This window comes from Sarcophilus harrisii, chromosome 5 (genome assembly GCF_902635505.1).
Source record: "Sarcophilus harrisii chromosome 5, mSarHar1.11, whole genome shotgun sequence".
Taxonomy (NCBI): domain Eukaryota; kingdom Metazoa; phylum Chordata; class Mammalia; order Dasyuromorphia; family Dasyuridae; genus Sarcophilus; species Sarcophilus harrisii.
This window is the reverse complement of record NC_045430.1, coordinates 84,313,269-84,335,581: the sequence shown is the minus strand read 5'-3', so window position 1 is coordinate 84,335,581 and position 22,313 is coordinate 84,313,269. Positions and strand designations below refer to the sequence as shown.

Sequence of the window (22,313 nt, the reverse complement as noted above, 5' to 3'; positions counted from 1 at the left end):
AGTTCACACTAAAGGTAGGGGGTGTCAGAGACAGAGAGACTGTGACTGTGGAGAGGCTAAAACCAGTGGTATGTACAAAATGAAAGTTAAGAGAAGCCCCCAAAATGGTTAAGTCCAAAGCTTTTTCGGCCCAAGGAGTAGCAAGTACATAAAGTCTGCATGAAGGTTCCTTTAAAATAGTGAAAGGTAAGGTATCCCAAGACCTTTCGAAGGAAAAATAAAACAACCAAAAAAAAGTCCAAATCCCAGGTGCCATCCTAATAAATGCTATTGCCTCTGATGGCAGAGGATGCCAAAATGTCCTGCCAACTAATATAAGTGTGTGAGTGGGGAGTGGGTGAGGGCATAGTAGGCTGTAATGTGTTTGGGGTTGGTGCTGACACTCCAACATGATTCCTATGGAAAATGATTTAGGGGTCAGGATTCTGGTTTTTGGCCTATTGGTGGGTAGGTGGGGTTAGGCAAAAGTAAAACAAAACCCTAAATCTCCAAAATAAAGAAGTGAATGCATATTCCCTGTAACCAGCATTGACCCTTTTGGGGCAGGGCATACACTAGACTTCTGCTGTAGATGAGGCAGGGGGCCTATCGTGCCCCAGATCTGTATTAGTCTTGTTCAAACTACAAGTCAATGGACAATTCCTACATTGGGCAGGGAAGAGGGACTGACTAGTTAGGGGAAATAGTCTCATCTGTTTTTTTTTTTTAAATCTTAATTTACACTTTAAATAACCTCAAACTTAGTGTCAGTGCCTCAAATATAATTTAATCCTAAATCTTTAAAGGCCCCCTGAAACAAAAACAAAAAAGTATGTACTGTCTCTCTTAAGTCTCCTCACTCTGGTAGGCATTCTCTCCCCCCTCCCTGCCCAGCCCAGTCCCCATCTTTACCCTGACTTGGAGCTTACAAACTGCATTAAGCCTTCCGTGCTCATAGACTTGGGCCTCTCTAGGGGGAAGCCCAGAGCTCTGCTCCAAATGAGCTGTGCCAACACCCCCAGCGCCCGTGACACCCCAAAGAGAACTGTATAGTAATTCATCTCTGTCATCCCGTAGTACTGCAGGGTAGAAAAAGAAAAAAAAAAGTTTTAAGATGAGGACCAGTGATGATAATCAACAGAAAGCCTTAAATAAATCAAAGATGGATAGTGCTAGGAGAGGCATGACAACTTGGAAATTAGAAGGGAAAACATCTGGACATTTTGTTGGAAAAATATTGGGAAGCATGTAGAAGAGAATTGGGAAAACTGCCTAGAGAATTTGTCCAGCCAGTCATGACAAGTGAGATCAGGGAGGAAGAGAAACAGAAAGTAGGAGAGGCTCTTACCTGCAGAAGCACCCCACTGTGCGCATCTACATTAGGCCAAGGGTTCTTGGCTTTGCCCTGCTCCAAAAGGACATCAGGTACAATCTTGTAGAGTTGAGCCACCAGTTTAAACATGGGATCATTAGGCAGATGTTTCAGGGCAAATTCCCGCTGGCAGGTATATCGTGGATCAGTTTTTCTTAAAACAGCATGGCCATAACCAGGGACCACCTACAAATGGTATGGAACTAATCGGTACCTTTTAGGAAAGAACTCCCATTCTCTTCCCCAAATTTCTCTAAGTGGACAATGAGAAATCATCAACCTACTGAGGTGTTTAGGCAGACTCTCAACTCTTGTTTCAAATGCCAGGGAAAGCTGTAATTAATTTTCTTCTACCCAACTCTTCTCATCTAGAAAGTCTAGATCTGATATTCTCATCTTGCCATTATAATGCTTTGCTTACCCTGCCTGAATTGAGTGTGTTCCAGATGTAGTCACGCAATTTCTCATCAGACACGTCTTTGCCAACTTCTTTCTGCAACTGTGTCAGCCAGACGAGTACTTCCTGTGGATAACGTGGCAGAGGAAAGTTAACATGTAGGAGATAGCTTGAAAACTAGGAATGGAAAGAGCTGAAAGTTCAAGGGTCAGAAGCTAAAAGAATATTACCTGGTTGGCTAGTCCATGAAGGGGTCCAGCCAGTCCATTCATGGCAGCTGCAAAGGACAGATAGGGATCTGAAAGAGCACTGCCCACAAGATGGCTAGTGTGGGCACTTACATTGCCACCCTCATGGTCACTGGGGGGAAAAAAGAAAATCAGGTCAGTGTATCCATAAATAACTGTGTACAGAGGATGGGGGTGTTGACAATGAATGAAAGCAAAAGATGACCTTGTTGCTTGGGGCAGCTATTTTGACTCCCTCAACTTTTTTTTTTTTTTTTTGGGGGGGTATAATAACCATTATAATCCCTAGATCCACATTTTAGGTTTATTCTTGCCTTCTGTCCTTTTCCTGGAGTAATAAGTAAAATTTTGAACACTTTTTCCTGGAATGTTCCTGGGTACTTGGTACCCAATTCTGGCTCACCTGTGGATTGTGAGGTATAAGCGCATTAACTCAGTGAACTGGGCATCATTATAACCCAACATGCTGGTGAAGTTATGAGACCAGTCAAGTTTGGTGTCTATAGCTCCAATGCTGCTGCCTTCTCGATATAGATTCCGGTAGATCTTTGCTGCAACACAAGGTAGCTTGGCAATGAGATCCATACAGTCCTCATAAATCAGCTGGGGAAGGGGAAAAGAAGGAAAAGGTGGTATTAACTAAAGAGAGCTAGATATAAAGACAGTAGTTATCCCCATGGTTTCATCCCGAGAGACTAGGAAACTAAGATGATTTCATTGAAGGTAATGTTAACTTTTTCTTATGTACTTAAGTTGCAAAAAATGAAGACAACTTCATGTGATTGGAAATGGCAAATGCAACATGTTGTTCAACATATGTGCCAAAACGTATCATAAGCAGTATATTAAAATTATGCTTTAGTTTTCATTCACTAACACTAAGTGAGGGCCAAGAAATGACATCCTATACCATAATTATTCCACAATTATATTTTTGCATTAATAGGGTTTGTTGAGCTTATCAAAATGTTACCTAGTATACCATTGCTTCTTTTTTGAACTACTGTATATTTGTATTCTAGTTGTTTCATGATAAACTTAGTCTCACTCATTTAATCATTTGTCAATGTCAACACCTATGATTTGCCTAGGTCTACAGATTGAAGATTGAACAGATGTCTGGGGAAAAAAAAGGTAGCTTTTGAAACTAATGATGTAATGTATTATAATAATGTAATGATCACTAGGAGGCAGCATGGATCTACTAGTCTTGTCATGCTATAGAGATAATATCTAGATTTCAGAAAAATTAAAAACATTTTATAGTTGCTCATTGTATCCTTATGGAGAGGATGAAGAAATGTGGGCTGGCTGATAGTTAAGGGAACCTAAAAGTAGAATGATAGAACAAGTACTGCTGATCGTTTTAGATGACAGTAAGCTAGGTGGGAAAGAACATAAAAATTGTATGACAAAAACAGCCTCTGGCTGTCCTAAAAGGATCAGTTGAACCTAGTAAGATTAAATTTGGATAATAAACATAAAAAAAGTCTACTACTTAGGCTGAAAATGATTAAACTATACAGCTTAATTTATAACAAAGATTAATATGAATTACGAATATGAATTATAGATAGTAGCCAAAACCCCTCTTCAAATTTCACATAATTTTGGGCTGCATTAATTGAAATATAGATAGTATTGAAGCAAGGGAAGTAATTGTCTACATTACAACACATGGAATGCCATATTCAGTTCTGTGCACTGAATGGAGTACAAGATTACAATACCATCTTATATTTAAAATTCTCAAAGAACTTTCATGTATATCATCTTATTTAATTTTTACAACAATAGTAGAAGGACAAGTATCATTATTCCCACATTATCAACGAGGAAACTAAAGCTCAGAAATGTCAAGCGTACTACTAAAATTCTTCCCTGACATATCAAATTACTTTTTTATAGAGGTAAAAAATATAAAATTTATTCAGAGAAACCAAAAATCAAGAATCTCGATTCAATCAAGAATGAAAAAAAGTGAAGGAAGGGGGTTCTTAGTAGCAATAGATCTCAAACTGTATTACAAAGCAGTAATTATCAAAACCATTTTCTACTAATTAAAAAAAGGTGTCCAAAAAAAAAGTGTCCATCAGTGGAACACAATTATAACCTACAGTGTAAATAACCCTAATAGCTTAGTTGCCTGATAAACCCAGGTAGGGGTATAAGTACTCACTATTTGACAAAAACTTTTGGGTAAATCCAAGAGCAATCTAGCAAAAATTAAGTTTGAGCCAACACCTCACATATCTTGAAGTATACATTCCAAATGAATACATGACTAAGATACAATTATTATTAAAGAAAGTGTTCATATTGTATAAGAGAAAAAATTCACAGAAGATAAAGTGGATAAAAACTTTGATTACATAAATATTAAAAAGTTTTATTACATAAATATTACAAAGTTTTTGCAAAACAAAACCAATGCTAAAACCATAAAGAAAACAGTTGGGGGGGGGGGGAAGAAGAGTAAATTCTTTACAAATATTCCTTTCTTATTCAAATTTACAAGAATAAGAGCCACCCCCTACCTAATTAATATATGGTCAAAGGATATGAATAGGCAATTTTTAAAAGGAAGAAATCCCAACTATTAATAACCATATGAAAAAAACCTTCCAATTAAAAGAAATTTAAACTTCAATTTAAATTTAAAGAGAAATGTAACTTAAAGCAACTGAGAGCTTATTCAGAAATACAGGCCATTTGCTTCTGGGCTCTTTTCCCTTACATTTTCCTTTTCTTCATGGAAGGCCAGAGAATGCTCAGAATTGCGGTTGACTGAAATTGGTCACTTGAAAGAGATGGCTTTGGTCCAATAGCAGAAGCAGAGTAACAAATTATTTTGTTACTAGGAAAGAGAAGATGCCAGGGAGGAGAGAAGAGGAAGAACAGGGGCTCACAGATGCTGTTTTACTCAGACCTCTGGCAGGTTTCACGAAAAGCTAACCCCTCCAAGGCTCCCAATCCCACAAACAAGTCTTTTCCTTCACCTGCTCTCACCTCCCTCCAACCTCATTTCACACTACTGATTTTCCTACCTCCCAGTACTTGGCCCGGTTGATGCCTTCAGCATAAGCCCGAGCGAAGTTACTCTCACTGTTGAGGGCTGTGATAGCTGCACTGAGCTGAGACATCGGATGCAGATTAGTAGGGAAGTTGTCCAACATGGTGACCACATGGGAGGGAAGAGCAGCTCGTTTTGCCCATTCTTTGGAAAGCCAGCTCACCTGGAGATAAGGAAACAATATGCAGAAGACTGGGGATGGAAAGAAAGTAAAAACAGGATAAAAAGAGGAGATAGCAATAGTTTACCAAATAGTGTCAAAGATAGCTCAACCCAATCCACTTAAATAGTAGATCTCTGCACTCAATTCCGTCCCTTGTCTTATCCTCACAACCACCCAGAGCAGGATTAAGTGTCTGGTATAAAGAGAAAGGGGGGGAGGGGTAAAGCCAAGTGTATTGCCTGGGTATGTGGAAGGAAGGGTAACAAACTATCCTGCTTTTACCTGTTCCTCATTTGGAATTTGTCCAGTCACAAGCAGCCAGAATAAACCCTCGGGAAGGGGTTCTTCCCCTCCCTTGACCTTAGGGAGCAACTTCTGGCACTCTGGAATACTGTAGCCACGGAAACGAATACCCTTGAAAGAAGGAAGAATGAGAATTACACCCTTGTGGATTTGTCAGTTTGAAAAGACACTACACCAAGTCCTGCAGTGTTATAAACTTCACATTAAGATTAGATGGGTCTGCTTATTCTAACCTGCCTACTTTTGGCTTAGCTTTTCTAATACGATCCTCAATAAGAAAGACCATATTTCTATATTTTCCAAAAAGCACTTCATCCATATCTCTGCACAATTACTCAATGATGTGACTTAAGAGAAGTTCTTACCTCATCAGGATCCAGAACTGATGTTTCATATATTAATCCTTTCATACCCCTCATGCCACCATACATCTAAAGAGATAAGCAAAAACAAAATGAGCTGTTCTGTGAAAACTCCCTCCCCTCCTCCACTTAGCTATGTAAAAGAGACCAAAGTGATTCTGCAGATCCATCAACTGGATGGAAGGAAAACACTGTCTCCACATAAGAATGATGGAGTTGAAATGCAGAGGGGATAAGGGAAAGAAGGCCTAACTTTAGAACCCAAAGTCAGCTAAAAGAAGCTATTATCCAGGTTCCCTCAATTGCTCCAGTTTCCAGGTGCTTCTCTGTTCTTTTTACTGAACGTTAGTGTAGGAGCATTACCTCTAATTCCCAAAAGGAAAGTATCTCTAAAAGGATGAGGATTGGGGTACAATGACTGAAGAAAGTGGTTTTCCGGACTGCTCCACATCTGAATGCACAGGAAGATATCAAAGTTTACAGCAGATAGTATCATCATCTCATAAGCAAAGCAGAAATTCCAAAGAAGAGGTAGGTATAAGGGGCAAAGCAATAAAAGAAATTTATTTCTCTTCCAGTCTAGGAGCTTCAAAGAGTTTCTTTCTTTCTTTCTTTCATTTTTCCTGAGGCAATTGGGGTTAAGTGACTTGCCCAGGATCACACAGCTAGGAAGTGTTAAGTGTCTGAGACCAGATTTGAACTCGGGTCCTCTTGACTTCAGGGCTGGTACTCTATCCACTGTGCCACCTCACTGCCCCTGGCTTCAATTAGTTTAAAGGCTGTTACATAGGGATGGATCTTTTTAGAAATTACTGATTCTCCCAATGCAGCACTCACCATGTCCACAGTGATCTGCCCCACTACAGTTTTGCCATGCTGCTGCCTGAAGTTCTTGATTCGAGTTTGTTCCTTAGGTATCATGTTGCTGAGTACGTCCTTGAGATTCTAGGAAGAAAGATGCAGAAGTTAACACTCAGAAAGCTAATGAACTTGTATCATAAAATATAGAATAATGCCCACCCCTCCTCTCTCAGAAGTGAAACATATTTATCAAAGCAACTGATTTAACTAAGCAAATCAAGACACATTTCAATAGAGAATATTTGATCTCCCTACCCTAAACTCTTGTGTAATTTCTCTGAAGTTAGTCTTCATTCCCAGAATAAAGAGAAAGGCTATTTCCAAATAAAGCCAAGCAATTATTTATATATATATATATATATATCCCATAATTATATGGTACTTAAGATTTACCAAGAGCTTTTTCAGCAAAGAAATCCAGTGAGGACTTTATAGAAGTATTAACTCTAGTAAGCAGATGATGAAACTGAGGGTCAAGGGAAAGGAAAGGGATTAAGCATTTATATATCACCTATATGGTGCCAGACACTGTATTAAAGCACTTTACAAATATTATCTCAGCTGCCCCTCCATAACATTCCAGCAAGGCGGATGTTGTTATTCCCATTTTACAGTTGAGGAAACTGAGGCAATCAGGTTAAATTGATTAATATCAATACATACAGAATATGAAGCTCATTCACATAAGCTTGTATGTAAAGTAACTCAAATTATAATGGGATACTTTACAGAATTAGATAAAATTATCAACTTTAAATAAAACCAAACCAGTAAGGTCAAGGGGAATAAATAAAAATCAGAATTTGCCATGTTATATTTCAAAATATAACCTAAATAATTATTTTAAAAACTATCTATGAATTCCTTAAAAGATCATTAGAACAGAATACAGAGCCTAAAATAAGAGACTTAATGTTTGATTAGCTCAAGATTACAAAACACTGGGGGAAAGCAATTATTGTTCAATAAGCAGTTGAGAAAAATAAACAAATAGGGCAAAAAGGTTAGTCCCACATTTCACACCACATAAAGATAGTAAGTTCAAATGAATCAATATATAAATATTTATTTTAAAAAGCATCTAAAATGTGGCCGAATTTTTTAAAAATTCCATTTACACTCAATTATCCAAGGGAAAAAACTGATGTTAAGAAAATCAGGGGCCACAACTTGCTACAAAGTAATCAGCCCTTTTTTTGTGTCAAAAAGAGGTCATAGACATACTTCATACTCCATAGGGAAGTAATACAAGACAGAATATGAAGCTCATTCATGTAATCTCCACTTCCTGTTAATGTGATCAATAATGATCAAGTGGAGCTGTATTGCCTTATCTCCCCCAACCCACCAACTCCAATCTGTACTGATCTTCGAACCTTTACCAAGACTTACTGTAGAAGCACTGACATGTCGGGCAGCAAGAACAAGACAGGATGCATTCTATAAAACAAAAACCAAAAAAAGGTGAGAACTCAGTATTAAAGTGTTCCTACCAGACTACGATGTCAACTTTGGCACTGAAAATAGACTAGAAAACAAGAAAAAATGTAAAAAAATTATCCCCTGACCAATCAGCAAACTATCACCAAAGTACTTGGCCAGAGGAAGCAGTCACAGCCCTATTAGTATTCACTGAAGAGAGGCAGTTTCTGTCATCTGGGCTCCAGGTCAGGGCTTTGCTGCATACAGTAGGAAGGGGCCAGTTACACTAGACTTATGAAGTCTTTTGGAAGCATAATATGGAAAAGAACAGAGCTAGTGGCTAGCTTGCCTCATCAAAAGTCAACTTCCAAAACCTACTAGTCAATACTCCTATGCAATTGCAATGAGAAAAGCAAGTATAGCAAAGTCCTTTGTGCTGTTGGTAAAACAGCCTTAGTTCCTATAATCTACTGTAAGCCTTTTAAAGACAGCCCATAAGTGGAAAGCAGCCCTTTGAAGAATTGTTTTCAAACCTCTAAACTTTAGAGGCAGGGGTCCTCAAACTTTTTAAATAGGGGATCAGTTCACTGTCCCTCAGACTGCTGGAGGGCCAGACTATAGTAAAAATAAAAACTTTGTTTTGTGGGCCTTTAAATAAAGAAACTTCATAGCCCTGGGTGAGGGGGATAATCGTCCTCAGCTGCAGCATCTGGCCCTCGGGCCGTAGTTTGAAGACCCCTGCAAAGGAAAAGATAAAAGAAAAATGTCTTCCAGAGACCACTTATTCTATCAAAAAGGATCCTTAGTAGCTCAATTCTCAAAGTACTTTTACTTTCAAGAAAAACAAAAACACCTGTAATCTCTCAGGACAGAAAAGAGGAATCTAGACAGCCAAGTCATCTGAGAATGTTTTAAACTTGTATGAAGACTGCCCCAACCTTTGAGCCTAAATGAAAATTTAGTATTTAGGATTTTTTTTTTTAAACCAATGAGCACTAATACTTTACCAACATTTTCCTCGATAAGCTTATTTAAAATGAAGCTAGACATTTTCCCCCTGCCCAAAGAGTATCAAGGATACTATAACACTATTTCTCATATACTTAAAAAGAAAGTACCAAGTTCACCAAGACAACCCCAGCTTAGCCAGCTGTTTCAACATTTCTTTGTGTCTTATTCTCCCACTTCCAAAATAAGACCGTTATCCACCATCTTTTCTATCAATGTGAGTCTAAAAGAAAGGCAATACAATTTTGTTTAGATTATACTGATGCCTTGTCCCCCCCCAGTTTTCATATATCCTCTTCCCCTCCCTCTGACCACTGGCAGTAATTGTAATATTCTACATTACTAGATGCCCACTGCTACCAATAGTAGGTAAGTATATTTTGGCACCTCTTTCTCCAGAGTAACAGCTGTAAGACAATGAATCTTGTCAGCCAATGGATTCAGATGTCTCTTTTAACTTTTCCTGGATTAACTTCAGCTCCAAAGTAAGATGGGAGGAGAAAATGAAGGGAACAGATACTTAAAGCTACAATCCTTCCATTAACCTTAGCTAAAGTAAGACATTCTAAGCACCGCATAGCCATTGAATTGTCAGAAGTGAAGGTACTTTAAAGATAAGTATAATGTCCTCATTTTATAAATAAGGAAACTGGGGTTCATAAATGTTAAGTGGATTTTTTTCAAGGTCATAGGTAGCACTCCACCTGCCTCTGCACTAGTCATACTTACCTACCTGGAAAAATCCTTAATTAAAATTTTTTTATACTGTCTTCCCCAATATCTTTCCTTCCCTAAATTTCCTTTTACTTATTTTGCATACACTTATATATGTACAGGACTCCACATAATAGAATGTAAACCAGAGTCTGCTGTCCTCAGGCCCTTGTTACTAATTACCGGGTAAGAGGAAATAAAGCCTATATGGCCATTTCTACAAATTCATGGGGGAAATCACAGTTCTAGAGCTGGAAATGATCTCCAAGGTCCATCAATTTGTATTCTGCCTTTTACAGGTGAAGAAACTGACCCAGAAAAACTAACCCATCTCATTTTATCCTGCTCAGTTCCATTTAGATATATTAAATCCTATAGCTCTAGAAAAGCAAAGGGGAATTTTAAAGACAAGTCTACCAAGCATAAGGCTAGAAGGAAGCCTTTAAAATTGGCTCTGACCAATCACAATCTTCTGATGACTAGTCTCATTCCATCTTCCCTAGTTCCCTCACAAAACCATCACAAAGATAATATATGAGAAAGGGCCCTAGAGGTCATCTAGTCCAACCTGCCAGGCTTGTCTATCAAGTAGAGGTGGTTTTTTTTTTTTTTTTTTTTTTAAACTCATCCATGTTAGGCTTCCTTTATTTTAGTGTCAAAAGTAGCTGACTACCTCCATTTCCTCATCTGGGCCTGCAGCTCCTTTCAGGACTGCCAGGAGGAATAAATATATGAAGAGCCAATACACAAATGCAGTTCCTAATTCAGACTGACAATTAAAGTTGCCCTGGTACCATGAGAGGTTGATGACTTGCAGTGATCATATAGCCAGTGACAGGACAAACATGGGACTTAAATTTGGGCCTTTCTAATGTTGAATCTGGCTAGTCATTCACTGTGCCATGCTGCCTCATTACCCAAAAGCATGGTTATTTTTATGGAGTTGAGATGATGCTGGATTATCAAAAATTCATCATTTCTCCAGAATTCTGGGCCAAAGAAACGACAATCAGTGCTACAAGTTCATGGGATCTCCTACAATTAGGCAACAAGAAATATACACACACACACACACACACACCCGTTTCCCTAGTAAATAGAATCTCATAAAAAAAGAGATCCTCAGAGAAAAGTACACAAATATCAGAGAGTTGATCTCAACTGCCAGTTCATAGACTGTGACAACCACATAGAAAAAAATAAACAGAACTTGAGAAAAGGGATGTTCTCCAAGACAGAGCAAGAATTTACATCCTACTTAATTTGGCAGAGATCACTATATGATCTCCATAAACACTAGCTCTAAGTTTTATAAAATATGAATGAACAGATTACAAACCTTTCAGTCATTCCTGTCCTTTCCCCTACAACTCTGAAAGAAGTGTGTCTGGGCTGTGACTCTCTGCCCTGATTACCAGACACTGACCACGTGGAAAGGCACTGTACTATGATAGTAGCTACCAGGTGAGTCAGGCACCCATTTATCCACCTTACCCAATAGGTCAATTTATTGATGGAAGAGTCATTTCCCTCAATCCGCTAGACTCTTGGCACTGTCCTACTGAAGTTTGAGACAACTCTAATGGAAATTTTGGAGAAAACAGAATCTCATTTCTTACACCAAGGAAAACCACATAAAAAAAATCCTTTTAAGAAACAAACCTTGAAAAATTGGAACAAGAGGTTTGGCAATTGTTAATGCTGTAAAGTTACCCATGCATATATCCTGTAAATAAAGGCTATTAAAAAAAAAAAAAAAAAAAACAACAACAACAACAAACCTTTACAAAAAGTTATCAAACTGTGCATATCCTTTGATCCAGCAGTGTTTCTACTGGGCTTATATCCCAAAGAAATCTTAAAGAAGGGAAAGGGACCTGTATGTGCAAGAATGTTTGTGGCAGGTCTCTTTGTAGTGGCCAGAAACTGGAAACTGAGTGGATGCCCATCAATTGGAGAATGGCTGAATAAATTGTCGTATGTGCATATTATGGAATATTATTGTTCGGTAAGAAATGACCAGCAAGATTATTTCAGAAAGACCTGGAGAGACTTACACGAACTGATGCCAAGTGAAATGAGCAGGACTAGGAGATCATTATATACTTCAACAACAATACTATATGATGATCAATTCTGATGGACCAGGCCATCTCCAGCAATGAGATGAACCAAATCAGTTCCAATAGAGCAGTAATGAATTGAACCAGCTCAGCGAAAGAACTCTGGGAGATGATGATGAACCACTACATAGAATTCCCAATCCCTCTATCTTTGTCCACCTGCATTTTTGATTTCCTTCACAGGCTAATTGTACAATATTTCAGAGTCCGATTCTTTTTGTACAGCAAAATAACTGTTTGGACATGTATACTTATATTGTATTTAATTTATACTTTAACATATTTAACATGTATTGATCAACCTGCCATCTGGGGGGGGGAGGGGGGGATGAGGGGAAGGAGGGGAAAAATTGGAACAAAAGGTTTGGCAATTGTCAATGCTGAAAAATTACCCATGCATATAACTTGTAAATAAAAAGCTATAATAAAAAAATGAAGAAAGAAAGAAACAAACCTTTAGCTCTTTTAGTACTCACTATCAAGTACTCCTTAATACTTAAACAATCTTTCCATTGTTTAAGACCTTTTCTTTATAAGTAAAGAGGTCACACTGCTCTTCCCATTTGCCTATTCCCTGCTTTCTTTTTTGTTTCTCTATCAGAACAGACCAGGATCTAGATCTTTCTTTTTTTTTATCAGATGAAGATGGAAGCCAAGCCTGCCCAAGCCAACAAGGCAGGCAAAGCTCTTTATTCAATTAAAGAGGAAAGCTTTGAGCTGCAGATGGCTCCCAGGGCAGAAGAACAACTTCATTAGGGGAAAAGCAAATCAGGACAGCACAAAGGCTCTTCTCTCCTTAAACCAGGTCAAAGAACTAAACCAGCATTTGTATTTCACAATGGGGTTGATTAGAAGTTTTCCTTGACACCTTGGTCTGACCAATTAAGCCCCAAGTCTCTATTTCAGATAACCAAACCTAGGAAAGACATTTCTTTAAGCACAGAGTTAAAAGATTAGAAAGAGTTAGAGTTAAAAGAGATAACCTGGCCAAAACCTTGCCCGATGATCCCTTCTACAACATCCCAAACAAGTAGTCATATAGGTAAAAAGAATTTCAGAATTGTAAGGGACTACTAGGGTGAGCTAGTAGAATCCATACAAGAAGACTTGCCACACTAGAAACTGGAAACTGAATGGATGTCCATCAGTTGGAGAATGGCTGAATAAATTGTGGTATATGAAAATTATGGAATATTACTGTTCTGTAAGAAATGACCAACAGGATGATTTCAGAAAGGCCTGGAGAGACTTACACGAACTGATGCTAAGTGAAATGAGCAGGACCAGGAGATCATTATATACTTCAACAACAATACTAGATGATGACTAGTCCTGATGGATCAGGCCATCCTCAGCAACAAGATCAACCAAATCATTTCTAATGGAGCAGTAATGAACTGAACTAACTATACCCAGAAAAAGAACTCTGGGAGATGACTAAAAACCATTACATTGAATTCCCAGTCCCTATATTTATGCACACCTGCATCTTTGATTTCCTTCACAAGCTAATTGTACAATAATTCAGAGTCTGATTCTTTTTGTACAGCAAAATAATGTTTTGGTCATGTATAAAAAAAAAAAAAAAAAAAAAAAAAGAAAGAAAGAATGCTAGTGCTTTCTACATAATGTTTAGTAAATACTTGTTGAATTTAATTGAAATTTAATTGGCAAAATTGAGAGCAAGCCATAAAGGTAGATTAGAATTGGATATTGAAGATCTCCAAAGCCAGATTAAAGAGCTTGATCATTACTCTGAGGGCAATGGAGAGACATTGGCAGTTTTGAGGGAAGGGATTGTGAAATGATTGCTGTCAAATAACAATTATCTATATTAATGGTGATTTATAAAGATTATATGTATATATATATATATATGTACATATATATATTTAAATGAATCTTGAGATCATAGCTACAGCAGTCTCAATTGAAAGAACTGAGGGTGCTAGCCTGGCAAAAAAAAATAATAATAATAACATCAAGGAAACATATAATAAATGATATCAAGTATTTAAAGGGCTTTCATATGAAAGAGGTAGAAGACTATAGTGGGGGAAGTGGCAAAGAGGTAAATGTAAGTTCGATATTAGAAAAAACTTCCTAATATTTAGAGCTGTCCAAATGTGAGCCAGGTTACCTGTAAAGTAGTGAATTCTCCCTGCTTGCTTGGAGATAATTCAAGCTAATCTTCTCAGGACTCTTATAGGGGAGATTTTCATTCAAGATCTTGCAATGATCTCTGAGGTTCCTCCCATCGGACTTTCTACAGTCTGTTGACCCCAATTCTAAATTGAGAGCAGCCTTCTCATTGATAATGAACTAGACTGGACAGGAAATGGTAAGTTGCCACTTTATATTTCTATACTGCTGGATTGCTATAGCTAATGCAGATTGAAACACAATAGCATCAATATGTTATTGAAAGCCATGTTGACTCAATAACCCATTCTTCCCAGATTTGCTTTTAAGCAAACGTTGGGGGGAGGGATCATCCCGTCTACCTGATAATCATCACAAAGTGAGTCTGTTTGTACCTGGAAATTGTCATATACTTGCTACCTTGGGATAGAACTAAGATGCAACTTACCATCCCCTTTTGCTGAAATGGACCTATTAGAACTGACTTTTATCTCATCACATCATCATCTTTATCATTAGTAAAGCTGGCTCTACCTTGATGCCATTGTTGATCCCCAGTGACAAGCCCATAAATGTGTTACTACCTTGACATATCTAATAAACTTCTTTTAATTCTCAAAAAAAAAAAAAAAAAAAAAGAAGACTTGCCACAGACATTTGCAATATGTGATCATCCAGTCTCCACATTGAGTCCTCTAGTGAGGAGGAATCCAGCACCAACTGGGCCAGCACATTTCACGTTTAGATAGTTTCAATTATTAGGAAGGAAATCAGGAAGTGGCCCAGGAGAGAGCCCTGGGTTCTGGGGTCAGGAAGATGCGAGTTCAAATCTGGCTTTAGTCAGACAAGACCATGTCACACACTTGTATGACATTGGGTAAAATTCCTTTAACCTGTTCACTATCTTTGCCAAGAAAACCCAACATGGGGATTGGACATGATGAATTACTAACAATTTAAAGGAAATCTGTCCTTTTACGAAACCCAAAACTGCTACTCTTACACTTTCTAGGTCTCCCCTCTGGGTCTAAACAAATCTAATCCCTCTCTTCTACATGCCAGTCACACACTGACAAGAAATCTCACAGATTTTCAGAGTTCTCTCAACCTATATCTAAAAACCTCTATAGTAATATAGAATTCATTGTCACACTAAGTCGTTTACTCTGTTGCTCCACAACTATTTGCTGTGTAATCTGTTGCCAAAAGTTTCACTGATAGTCTGTCAAGAAAAAAATCCAAAAATAAGTTCATCCAAGCACCAGACCCCAAGTCTTTTCAAGGAGATGCACTTTCCTTCTTACTCCCAGATTTAGGAACCAAATTCAAATCAAATAGAATGCTACTCTTCAGTTTTTCTTTCTAGAACGCAAAACACTTAGCAACCTTAGTTTCCAAATCTCTGCTCCATGAGCTTTATTTGGGGGTTCCTTAAAGAGATGGAAAGAATAAAGCTAGATAAGTCAGTTCAGAAGTGACATTCAAAATTATGTGACCCAAGAGCTATACTTGCAACATTAACTAAAAGAAACGCAGCATTATGCATACATACATATAATAACTAATAATAAAATATATTAATATTTTAATAAAGGAATTAGGGTTCTAATTGCAACCCAAGAGCTTTTATCTTTATGATGGAAGAAGTTCAGGGCCCAAGGATAAAGAAAAGTTGGAGATAATTGAAAGGGTATCTATGAAATAGGCAAAGAAAAATATACTGCTAAAACAACCTAAGCCCTTTGATCCAACTGTTTGGCCTGGCAAAGAAAATATTGAGGAGGCAGGGTATGACAATTTTCTTCAAATATTTGAAGGGTTATCATATGGAAGAATTAAAAGGGTACAACCAGGACAATTGGGTCAAAGTACAGCACTCGATTTCAGTTCAATATAGGAGGAAATTGCTAATAATCAAAATTGTTGAAGATTAGAATGGATATTTAGCCATTGTATTTCTTCTCTCCACATCAGCATTTTTCCAATTCTCCCTATTAGAGAAAAAAAAAAAGGAAATTCAGGGATAAAATCTATTCCTATATTGAATGGACTAATAAAGCCTTATACTTTTTGCTTCAAAGTTTCACCTCACAGTACTGATTTTGCTTTGCAGATTCATAAGATCAGATTTAGTTAGAGCTAAGAGAAACTAGTCATCTAATCCAAACCTACTTTACAGATTTTAAAAAAAAGGTTGTGAAACAAAGGTTGTCTTCCGGAATGAAAGAGCAGAACCAGGACCTGAATTTTTGGGTTCTTCTGACTCCAAACTAGTGTTCTTAATACTGTGGCATGTAGGACTTAAAGGTTCCAGGTATAATGAAAAAGTTATAGACAACAGACAACGAGCTTTGGACTATTTTCTGACTACCAAGAAATTATTCTTTTTAGTAACAGTGGTGGCAGAGCCAACTGAGTTACTTTAAGGGCCTAGAGGTGAATTATAAGCCCTGCTCAACTTCCTGGAAAGTATCATAGGTATAATAAGTTGTACCTGGGAAGGGCATAATTACATCACAAAGTAATTACTCACAGATTCTTATCACTACTTTAAACCCAAGAAAAGCTTGATGATGTACATTACTCTTTAGGCATAAACCATTTCAGATAAATGAGGTCAAAATCTCAAGGCAGAATTGGCACACCTATGGTACCATGGGATCATTTAAAATACTTGCCAGGAAGTCGAAACTGAACAAAAAGAAATCATCTGAACCTTCCAGGAATGGTAACTGAAACAGCATCATGGTGGAAGAGGGTATATCAACCTTGACACTCTAAAAGGTCAAGGGATACTTCTTTGAGGTCAGATCTTTTGAGGTTCACATGACTGCTGACTAATCCTTCAGCTACCTCTGGGGTACTGAGGCAGAGGACAGACCCATCTGATGGAGCAATCTGAACATTTGCAAGGTTTTCCAGGAAGAGGAGACATTACTTGCTATCTGGGTCACATGACCTCTGTTCTCAGTGCTTCCTCAGAGTGGTTCATTTTAAGGGTCAAGAAAACTCCACTGAATTTTAAGCCTGAGCTCCTTGGGTTAACCTTTAATAGGCTCCCAAACCAAATTAGTAGTAAAGCCAAATTCCAGCCAAATCACTTCTCTCCCAAAGCAAAGGAAAATGCCCAAGTTTTATTCTCTTTACAGTGAAGTTAAGCTATCCAGTTTAAGTTACCAGCTTAGGAATGTGCTAATTTTAGTGTCTCTCTTTCCTCTGCCAACACAGCCTGAATTTCCCAGGAGGTATCCTCAGTGTTCCCCTGGCAGCTGTAAGAAATAGCCAAATATCAAACTTTCCAAGAGACTGACCACTATCTTCTAGCTAGAAAAAGTCCCAAAGTAAAACTGACCCATTCTACCCAATTTCAACTACCAACCATGCCCAATATCAAAAGGAACAAAACTCCAAACTTATCTCCCTTTAGCAAGAAAACTGAATTATTGGGAGAAGGTAAGAACAACCAACCATACATAGAACTATTCCCTTCTTTACCTTAGAAGGCTAGGGCTTCAACACAGGAATTTTTCTGTGTAAAGGGCATACCTACCTGGAGCCAAAGTTTCTGGTAATTTGAAACCTGGGACAAGTTGAACAAAACTCTCAGAGCTTTAGAGGCAAAGAGTTTCGTAGATTTAGGACTAGAAGTCACTTCAGAGGTCATGCAGTCCACTCCCTCTCATTTTACGTAAGGAGGAAATGGGCCTGCAAAGACACCAAGAGACCAGCTTAAGGTCATACCCATCTTCGACCTCGGACTGCTACTGCTAGCTGCTCCTATGTCTCCAAACTCAGGAGGAGGAACCCCGGCTTCACTTTTTGGAAAGGAAGCAGCTTCGGCATAGTAGAGATCATAACTAGCGGCAAAAGAGGCAGAGCTAACCGTGTTAACGTGACCTTGCGCATAACCCACTTCACTGTACCTCAATGTGCTCATCTGCAGAATGGCTAGAATCCCGCTCCTCTTCCATTCTAGAAGATCAGTGACCTTCTTGCCCGGCCCGTCCAGAGGCATTCCGCCCAACCCAAGTCCCCCACGATTAGGGGGGTGGGAGGTGGGGAGAAAGCCCAAGCACAGGGTGGCCCCCAAAACGAAAGCCTCCAGCCTTTCCGGGAAGTTCGAGCCAACAGCAGAAGCGCATCTTCCCGGCAGCTGTGGCCCTCGCGCAAAGGATGAGCACATCTGGCTTCCGGACTTCAGTCTGGCAAGACAACAGCCGTCTCAGCCCCCACCCCGGGACCCCCAGTTGCAGACGAGGCTCCGGCCCACGCGCGCACGTATCACGGGACCCCGGGCCCCGCCGGTCCGAGGATGGCTGGCTCCCCGCACCCCGCAGAGCAGGGGAGTGGCCGGTCGCACATGGCCCGGGCGCCCCGGCCCGGCTTGGCTCCCAGCCCAGGGCTCGGCCCCTTTAAGGCGAGAGGACGGCGGGAGGGGACCGAGCAGGGAAGTTCGGGGGCGCGCGCGGGCCTGGCGGCCGCCTCCACCCGAACCGGAGGAGAGAGCGCGCTCCGCCTCAGTCACTCACCTTGGCCCCGAGGAGCCGGGCAGCCGCAGTGAGTAAGGCCATGGCGGGCAGTCTGGGGAGCCGCTGGGCAGGGAGGGAGGAGGGGACCCACGGCAGGAACCGAAGCAGCGGCCACGCTAGAGGCCGCGCGGAGGAGTGGACAAGGTTGAAAGAAGGCGGCTGAGGGAAAGCGGAGACAAACCGGCGGCGGCGCCCTGCCCGGGGTCCTCGCCGAAGCCCCGCCCACTCCCAGGGGCTTATTAGCATGGCCCCACCTTCCCACGTCGGGGTCCACCCCTCGTCGTACATTGGCGAAGCTAGGAGGATGGGGCGGAGCCTGCGCGGCTGATGGGGCGGCTGACGGGGAGGCTGCAGGAAGGATTGGGCTGGCGGCGTTATAGGGTAATACAAGGAGGGGGAGAACATATAGGTGTCTATATTTATGCCTGAGAACTTGGATCTGGGCTCTCACTCTGGGACCCAATTGGCACTGGGGTTGAGGATTTTGGAAGAAACCTGGGGAAAAAAAGACGAGAGAGCGGGACCACCTTATGATGCCATCAGAGAACATTCTCCCCCAGACTTGCCCCTCCCCCCCGGAGGACTCCCTTTTGAGAACGTCATTGGCTAATGACATCACTCCTCAAATCACCTTAAGATGAGGTCAGTGGCTGAAGTGGAGAAGTCCTACTGCAGCTTGATGACATCATCAAGAGACCATCCTGGTCTCTCTAGGGTTCTCTCTAGACTGTCAGTCTTGAGCTTGGTCCAGGAGCCTTAAGAAGGTTCTTCCCATACATATACCCATATACGGTACACATGTACATACGTGCATGTGTACATTACACCATCCCCATACAGGTGCATCACACACATGCCCATGTACACAGTACATATATACAGGTACATCCGTGTCTGCATGCATGTATGTAAAAACACATCCCACTGTCAGCTCCCACCTCCTCAGATCAGGAGGGCTGAAAACTGCCCCTCTTAGTAACTGTATCATTTTGCTGCCCGCTTTCTTCCCCAGAACCTTTGAACCCTTTTCTTTATTTGACTTTCACCTGTGATCTGCCCTTTTCATCTTGTTCTCTTGATGGTTTAAAGCCAGGATCGACTCTTCTTCCAAAACTTCAAATCCACTTTAAGACTATCTGTCTTGCTCTCATTTTCATTGGCTGAAGAGGCTGATTGGAATATTCTTTCCTAGTACCAAACTGTGAGAAGCCTTAGAAATGTGACTGTCTGGGACTTAACTTGATTTTGGATAGCCCTTGGCTCTCAGACAATGGATTTTAGCAACAAAAATTCCTGGTTCCCAAGTTCCTCCATTCATCCAGCTACTCACTTCTCTACCCATTGCTAAATTGTGGAGTAGACATAAGCTAGTCATAGTGTTCCAGGTTCCCTTTAATTTGGCTTTGGGACCAGATAACACTGTGCTTCCAATGAAAGAGGTATCCTCCCCAAAGAAATGGGCAAGGCTAGGTCTAGAGTTCTAGAGAAGTACTTAAAACAGCTGCCTCCTCGGCATGATCAAAGCAGTAGGGATCAATATTTATTCCCAATTTAGGGTCTTCCAGAGGATTTGCTCATAGCTCTTGCACACCATCTGACCTGAATACATTTCTTCTGGTTAATCATCCACAGAGATCCAGTCACCAGTCCTCAGGACAGGGCTTTTTCAGTGCTCCAACAGAGATGCACACTCAGTAGGATGATCCAGAAGGTAGCTATAGGGTATATAGCAACAAGCCACATTTGGTGGGCTCTAAGTAGTAAAGAAAATGGCAAGATTTATTCTTTGATACTTTTGCATAGTGTTGAATAAATATTTTTTAAGAACTAAAAGTGTCTGTTAAGATGATATAACTGTTTTGTTCTATAATTGCTATTTTTGCTATATGATGTCTCAGCAAAATCTCTTTTGTTGAAAATAGATTTATAGAATAAGGTAAGTGACTCCATTTTGTCCTCTACCTGCCATTTTTCCTTCTGCTCATACCTCTTCTGATTGTATATCTCTTTGACCTCTCTTCTCCTTAATGGTTTTAAGCCTCCAAAAGAAAACCCAGAGGACCTCAATAGTTCAAAGAGCTTCTTTTCCTTAATCCTGTCTAATAAACCATATAGACCCTTAACAAATGCTGATTAAATGCTTATTGACTGACCCAAATAAAGGTCTTTTTCTAGTATATGTTGTAAGTGGCTCTGCTAACAAGGACACATTCTTTCCTCCTTTGTTGTAATTAATACTTTTTCTCTGCTTTGTGGCAAGTACATCTTCTCTCTGTCTTATAGGCTTTGGAGTGAAAAATATATGCCTGTGTGTGTGTGTGTGTGTGTGTGTGCACGTGTGCATACCTTCACTTACTGGTACTGTGTCACACTCTTGACTGAATAAAGAAACTGCAATTTATTTATCTATCTCTAATCTTTGCCAGTTTATCTGAGCAGTAGCTAGAGGATCCTGAAAATTATGGTGACCAGTAGCTTAGACTAGTATAGACTCTCATCTCCAAGGATTTTCAGGTACACACATGAAATACATAAATTCTACAACTTCTACGAGTGGAAGAACTGGGAGAGTTGATAAAATTGCAGTCCAGTACCTTTGCCTTTAAATTGAGAAAAATACAGAAACAGGTTAGAGGTTAGTGGTTGTGTATTTTGGTTCCTGAAATTTGGTTCTGCACTAGTCTGTCTCTTTTATAATTTGTGACTGAGAAACCTTCCATGTTTCAAAGTAGGGCTTCTATTTCTGAGTAATACCTGAGCTGGGACTAGGATTTTTTTCCTTCCTAAATGTGGTTTCCTCTTCTCCTTATTTTCTGTAAGCAACTAAGTAAGAAATTTGTCTATCTGATTGTCAGTCTGTCACTTGTGATCACTATTATTTCAAACATCCTTCCTTTCTAAATTTTTCCTTCTGTTTCTAAGCTGAAGTAAACGTCCATCTCTTAGCAAGGCACTATATCATTCATGAAATCAAACGGATGCAAGCCTCAATTCCAACTGAAGTAGTTTTCAATTTGAGATCCTCTGAATTCCTTTGTCAATAATGACATAATTCTGACATAAACAGAGAAATCAGTGGTCATCTCAGAACTAATTCCAAGGACAATGTTGGCAAATTGGAAAAAAAAAATTCCAAGGATTAGTCCCTCTCTTTGTATTAGTTGAGCTGTCAATCTAAATGGCCAACAAATGAAGCCACTATATAATAGCTTTTACAAATTCTAAAGGTTAAAGTAGAATCAGTTCTGGTGCTAAATTCTCTTTTACAACAAACTAGGACTTCCACTAATCCATAGATTAAATTTTCAGTGGGAGATAAGTTTTAAGCTTAGTCTAGAAAGAGCGGGAACTTTTTCTGCTGAAAATTTCCAAACTTTCAAAAGCTCTAACCTCAGCATTGTGTTCCTAATTCTGACCAAGTTGGAAATGCAAAGAAATAAAGAAGAAGGAAGTAAATCCTTTCTTCTTTTGCAAAAATGTATAGCATTGCAAACCAAATGAGATACTAAATGTATGAACTTAAAGGAAACATTTCTTAGCCTCATCATTGTGTTCCTAATTCTGACCAAGTTGGAATTGCAGAGACAAAGGAAGTAAATCCTTCCTTCTTTTGCAAA

At 39.6% G+C, this 22,313-nt stretch overlaps 1 protein-coding gene across 2 annotated transcripts; it reads right to left on the bottom strand.

The window, feature by feature from the left end:
* Window positions 1-618: 618 nt before the first annotated feature.
* On the bottom strand, window positions 619-19,002 carry CS (citrate synthase). Of its 2 annotated transcripts, none has more exons than XM_031941179.1 (11): window positions 18,697-19,002; window positions 8,151-8,198; window positions 6,735-6,842; window positions 5,901-5,966; window positions 5,515-5,646; window positions 5,044-5,232; window positions 2,400-2,599; window positions 1,979-2,108; window positions 1,773-1,874; window positions 1,328-1,537; window positions 619-1,058 (listed from the first exon to the last, which is right to left on the bottom strand). In XM_031941179.1, the coding sequence occupies exons 1-11, from the start codon at window positions 18,982-18,984 to the stop codon at window positions 888-890; spliced, it is 1,644 nt and encodes a 547-aa protein (XP_031797039.1). In that variant the 5' UTR covers window positions 18,985-19,002; the 3' UTR covers window positions 619-887. The 2 variants fall into 2 exon arrangements, with proteins under 2 accessions (XP_031797039.1, XP_031797040.1); XM_031941180.1 differs by lacking the exon at window positions 18,697-19,002 and adding an exon at window positions 18,091-18,153.
* Window positions 19,003-22,313: the final 3,311 nt, after the last annotated feature.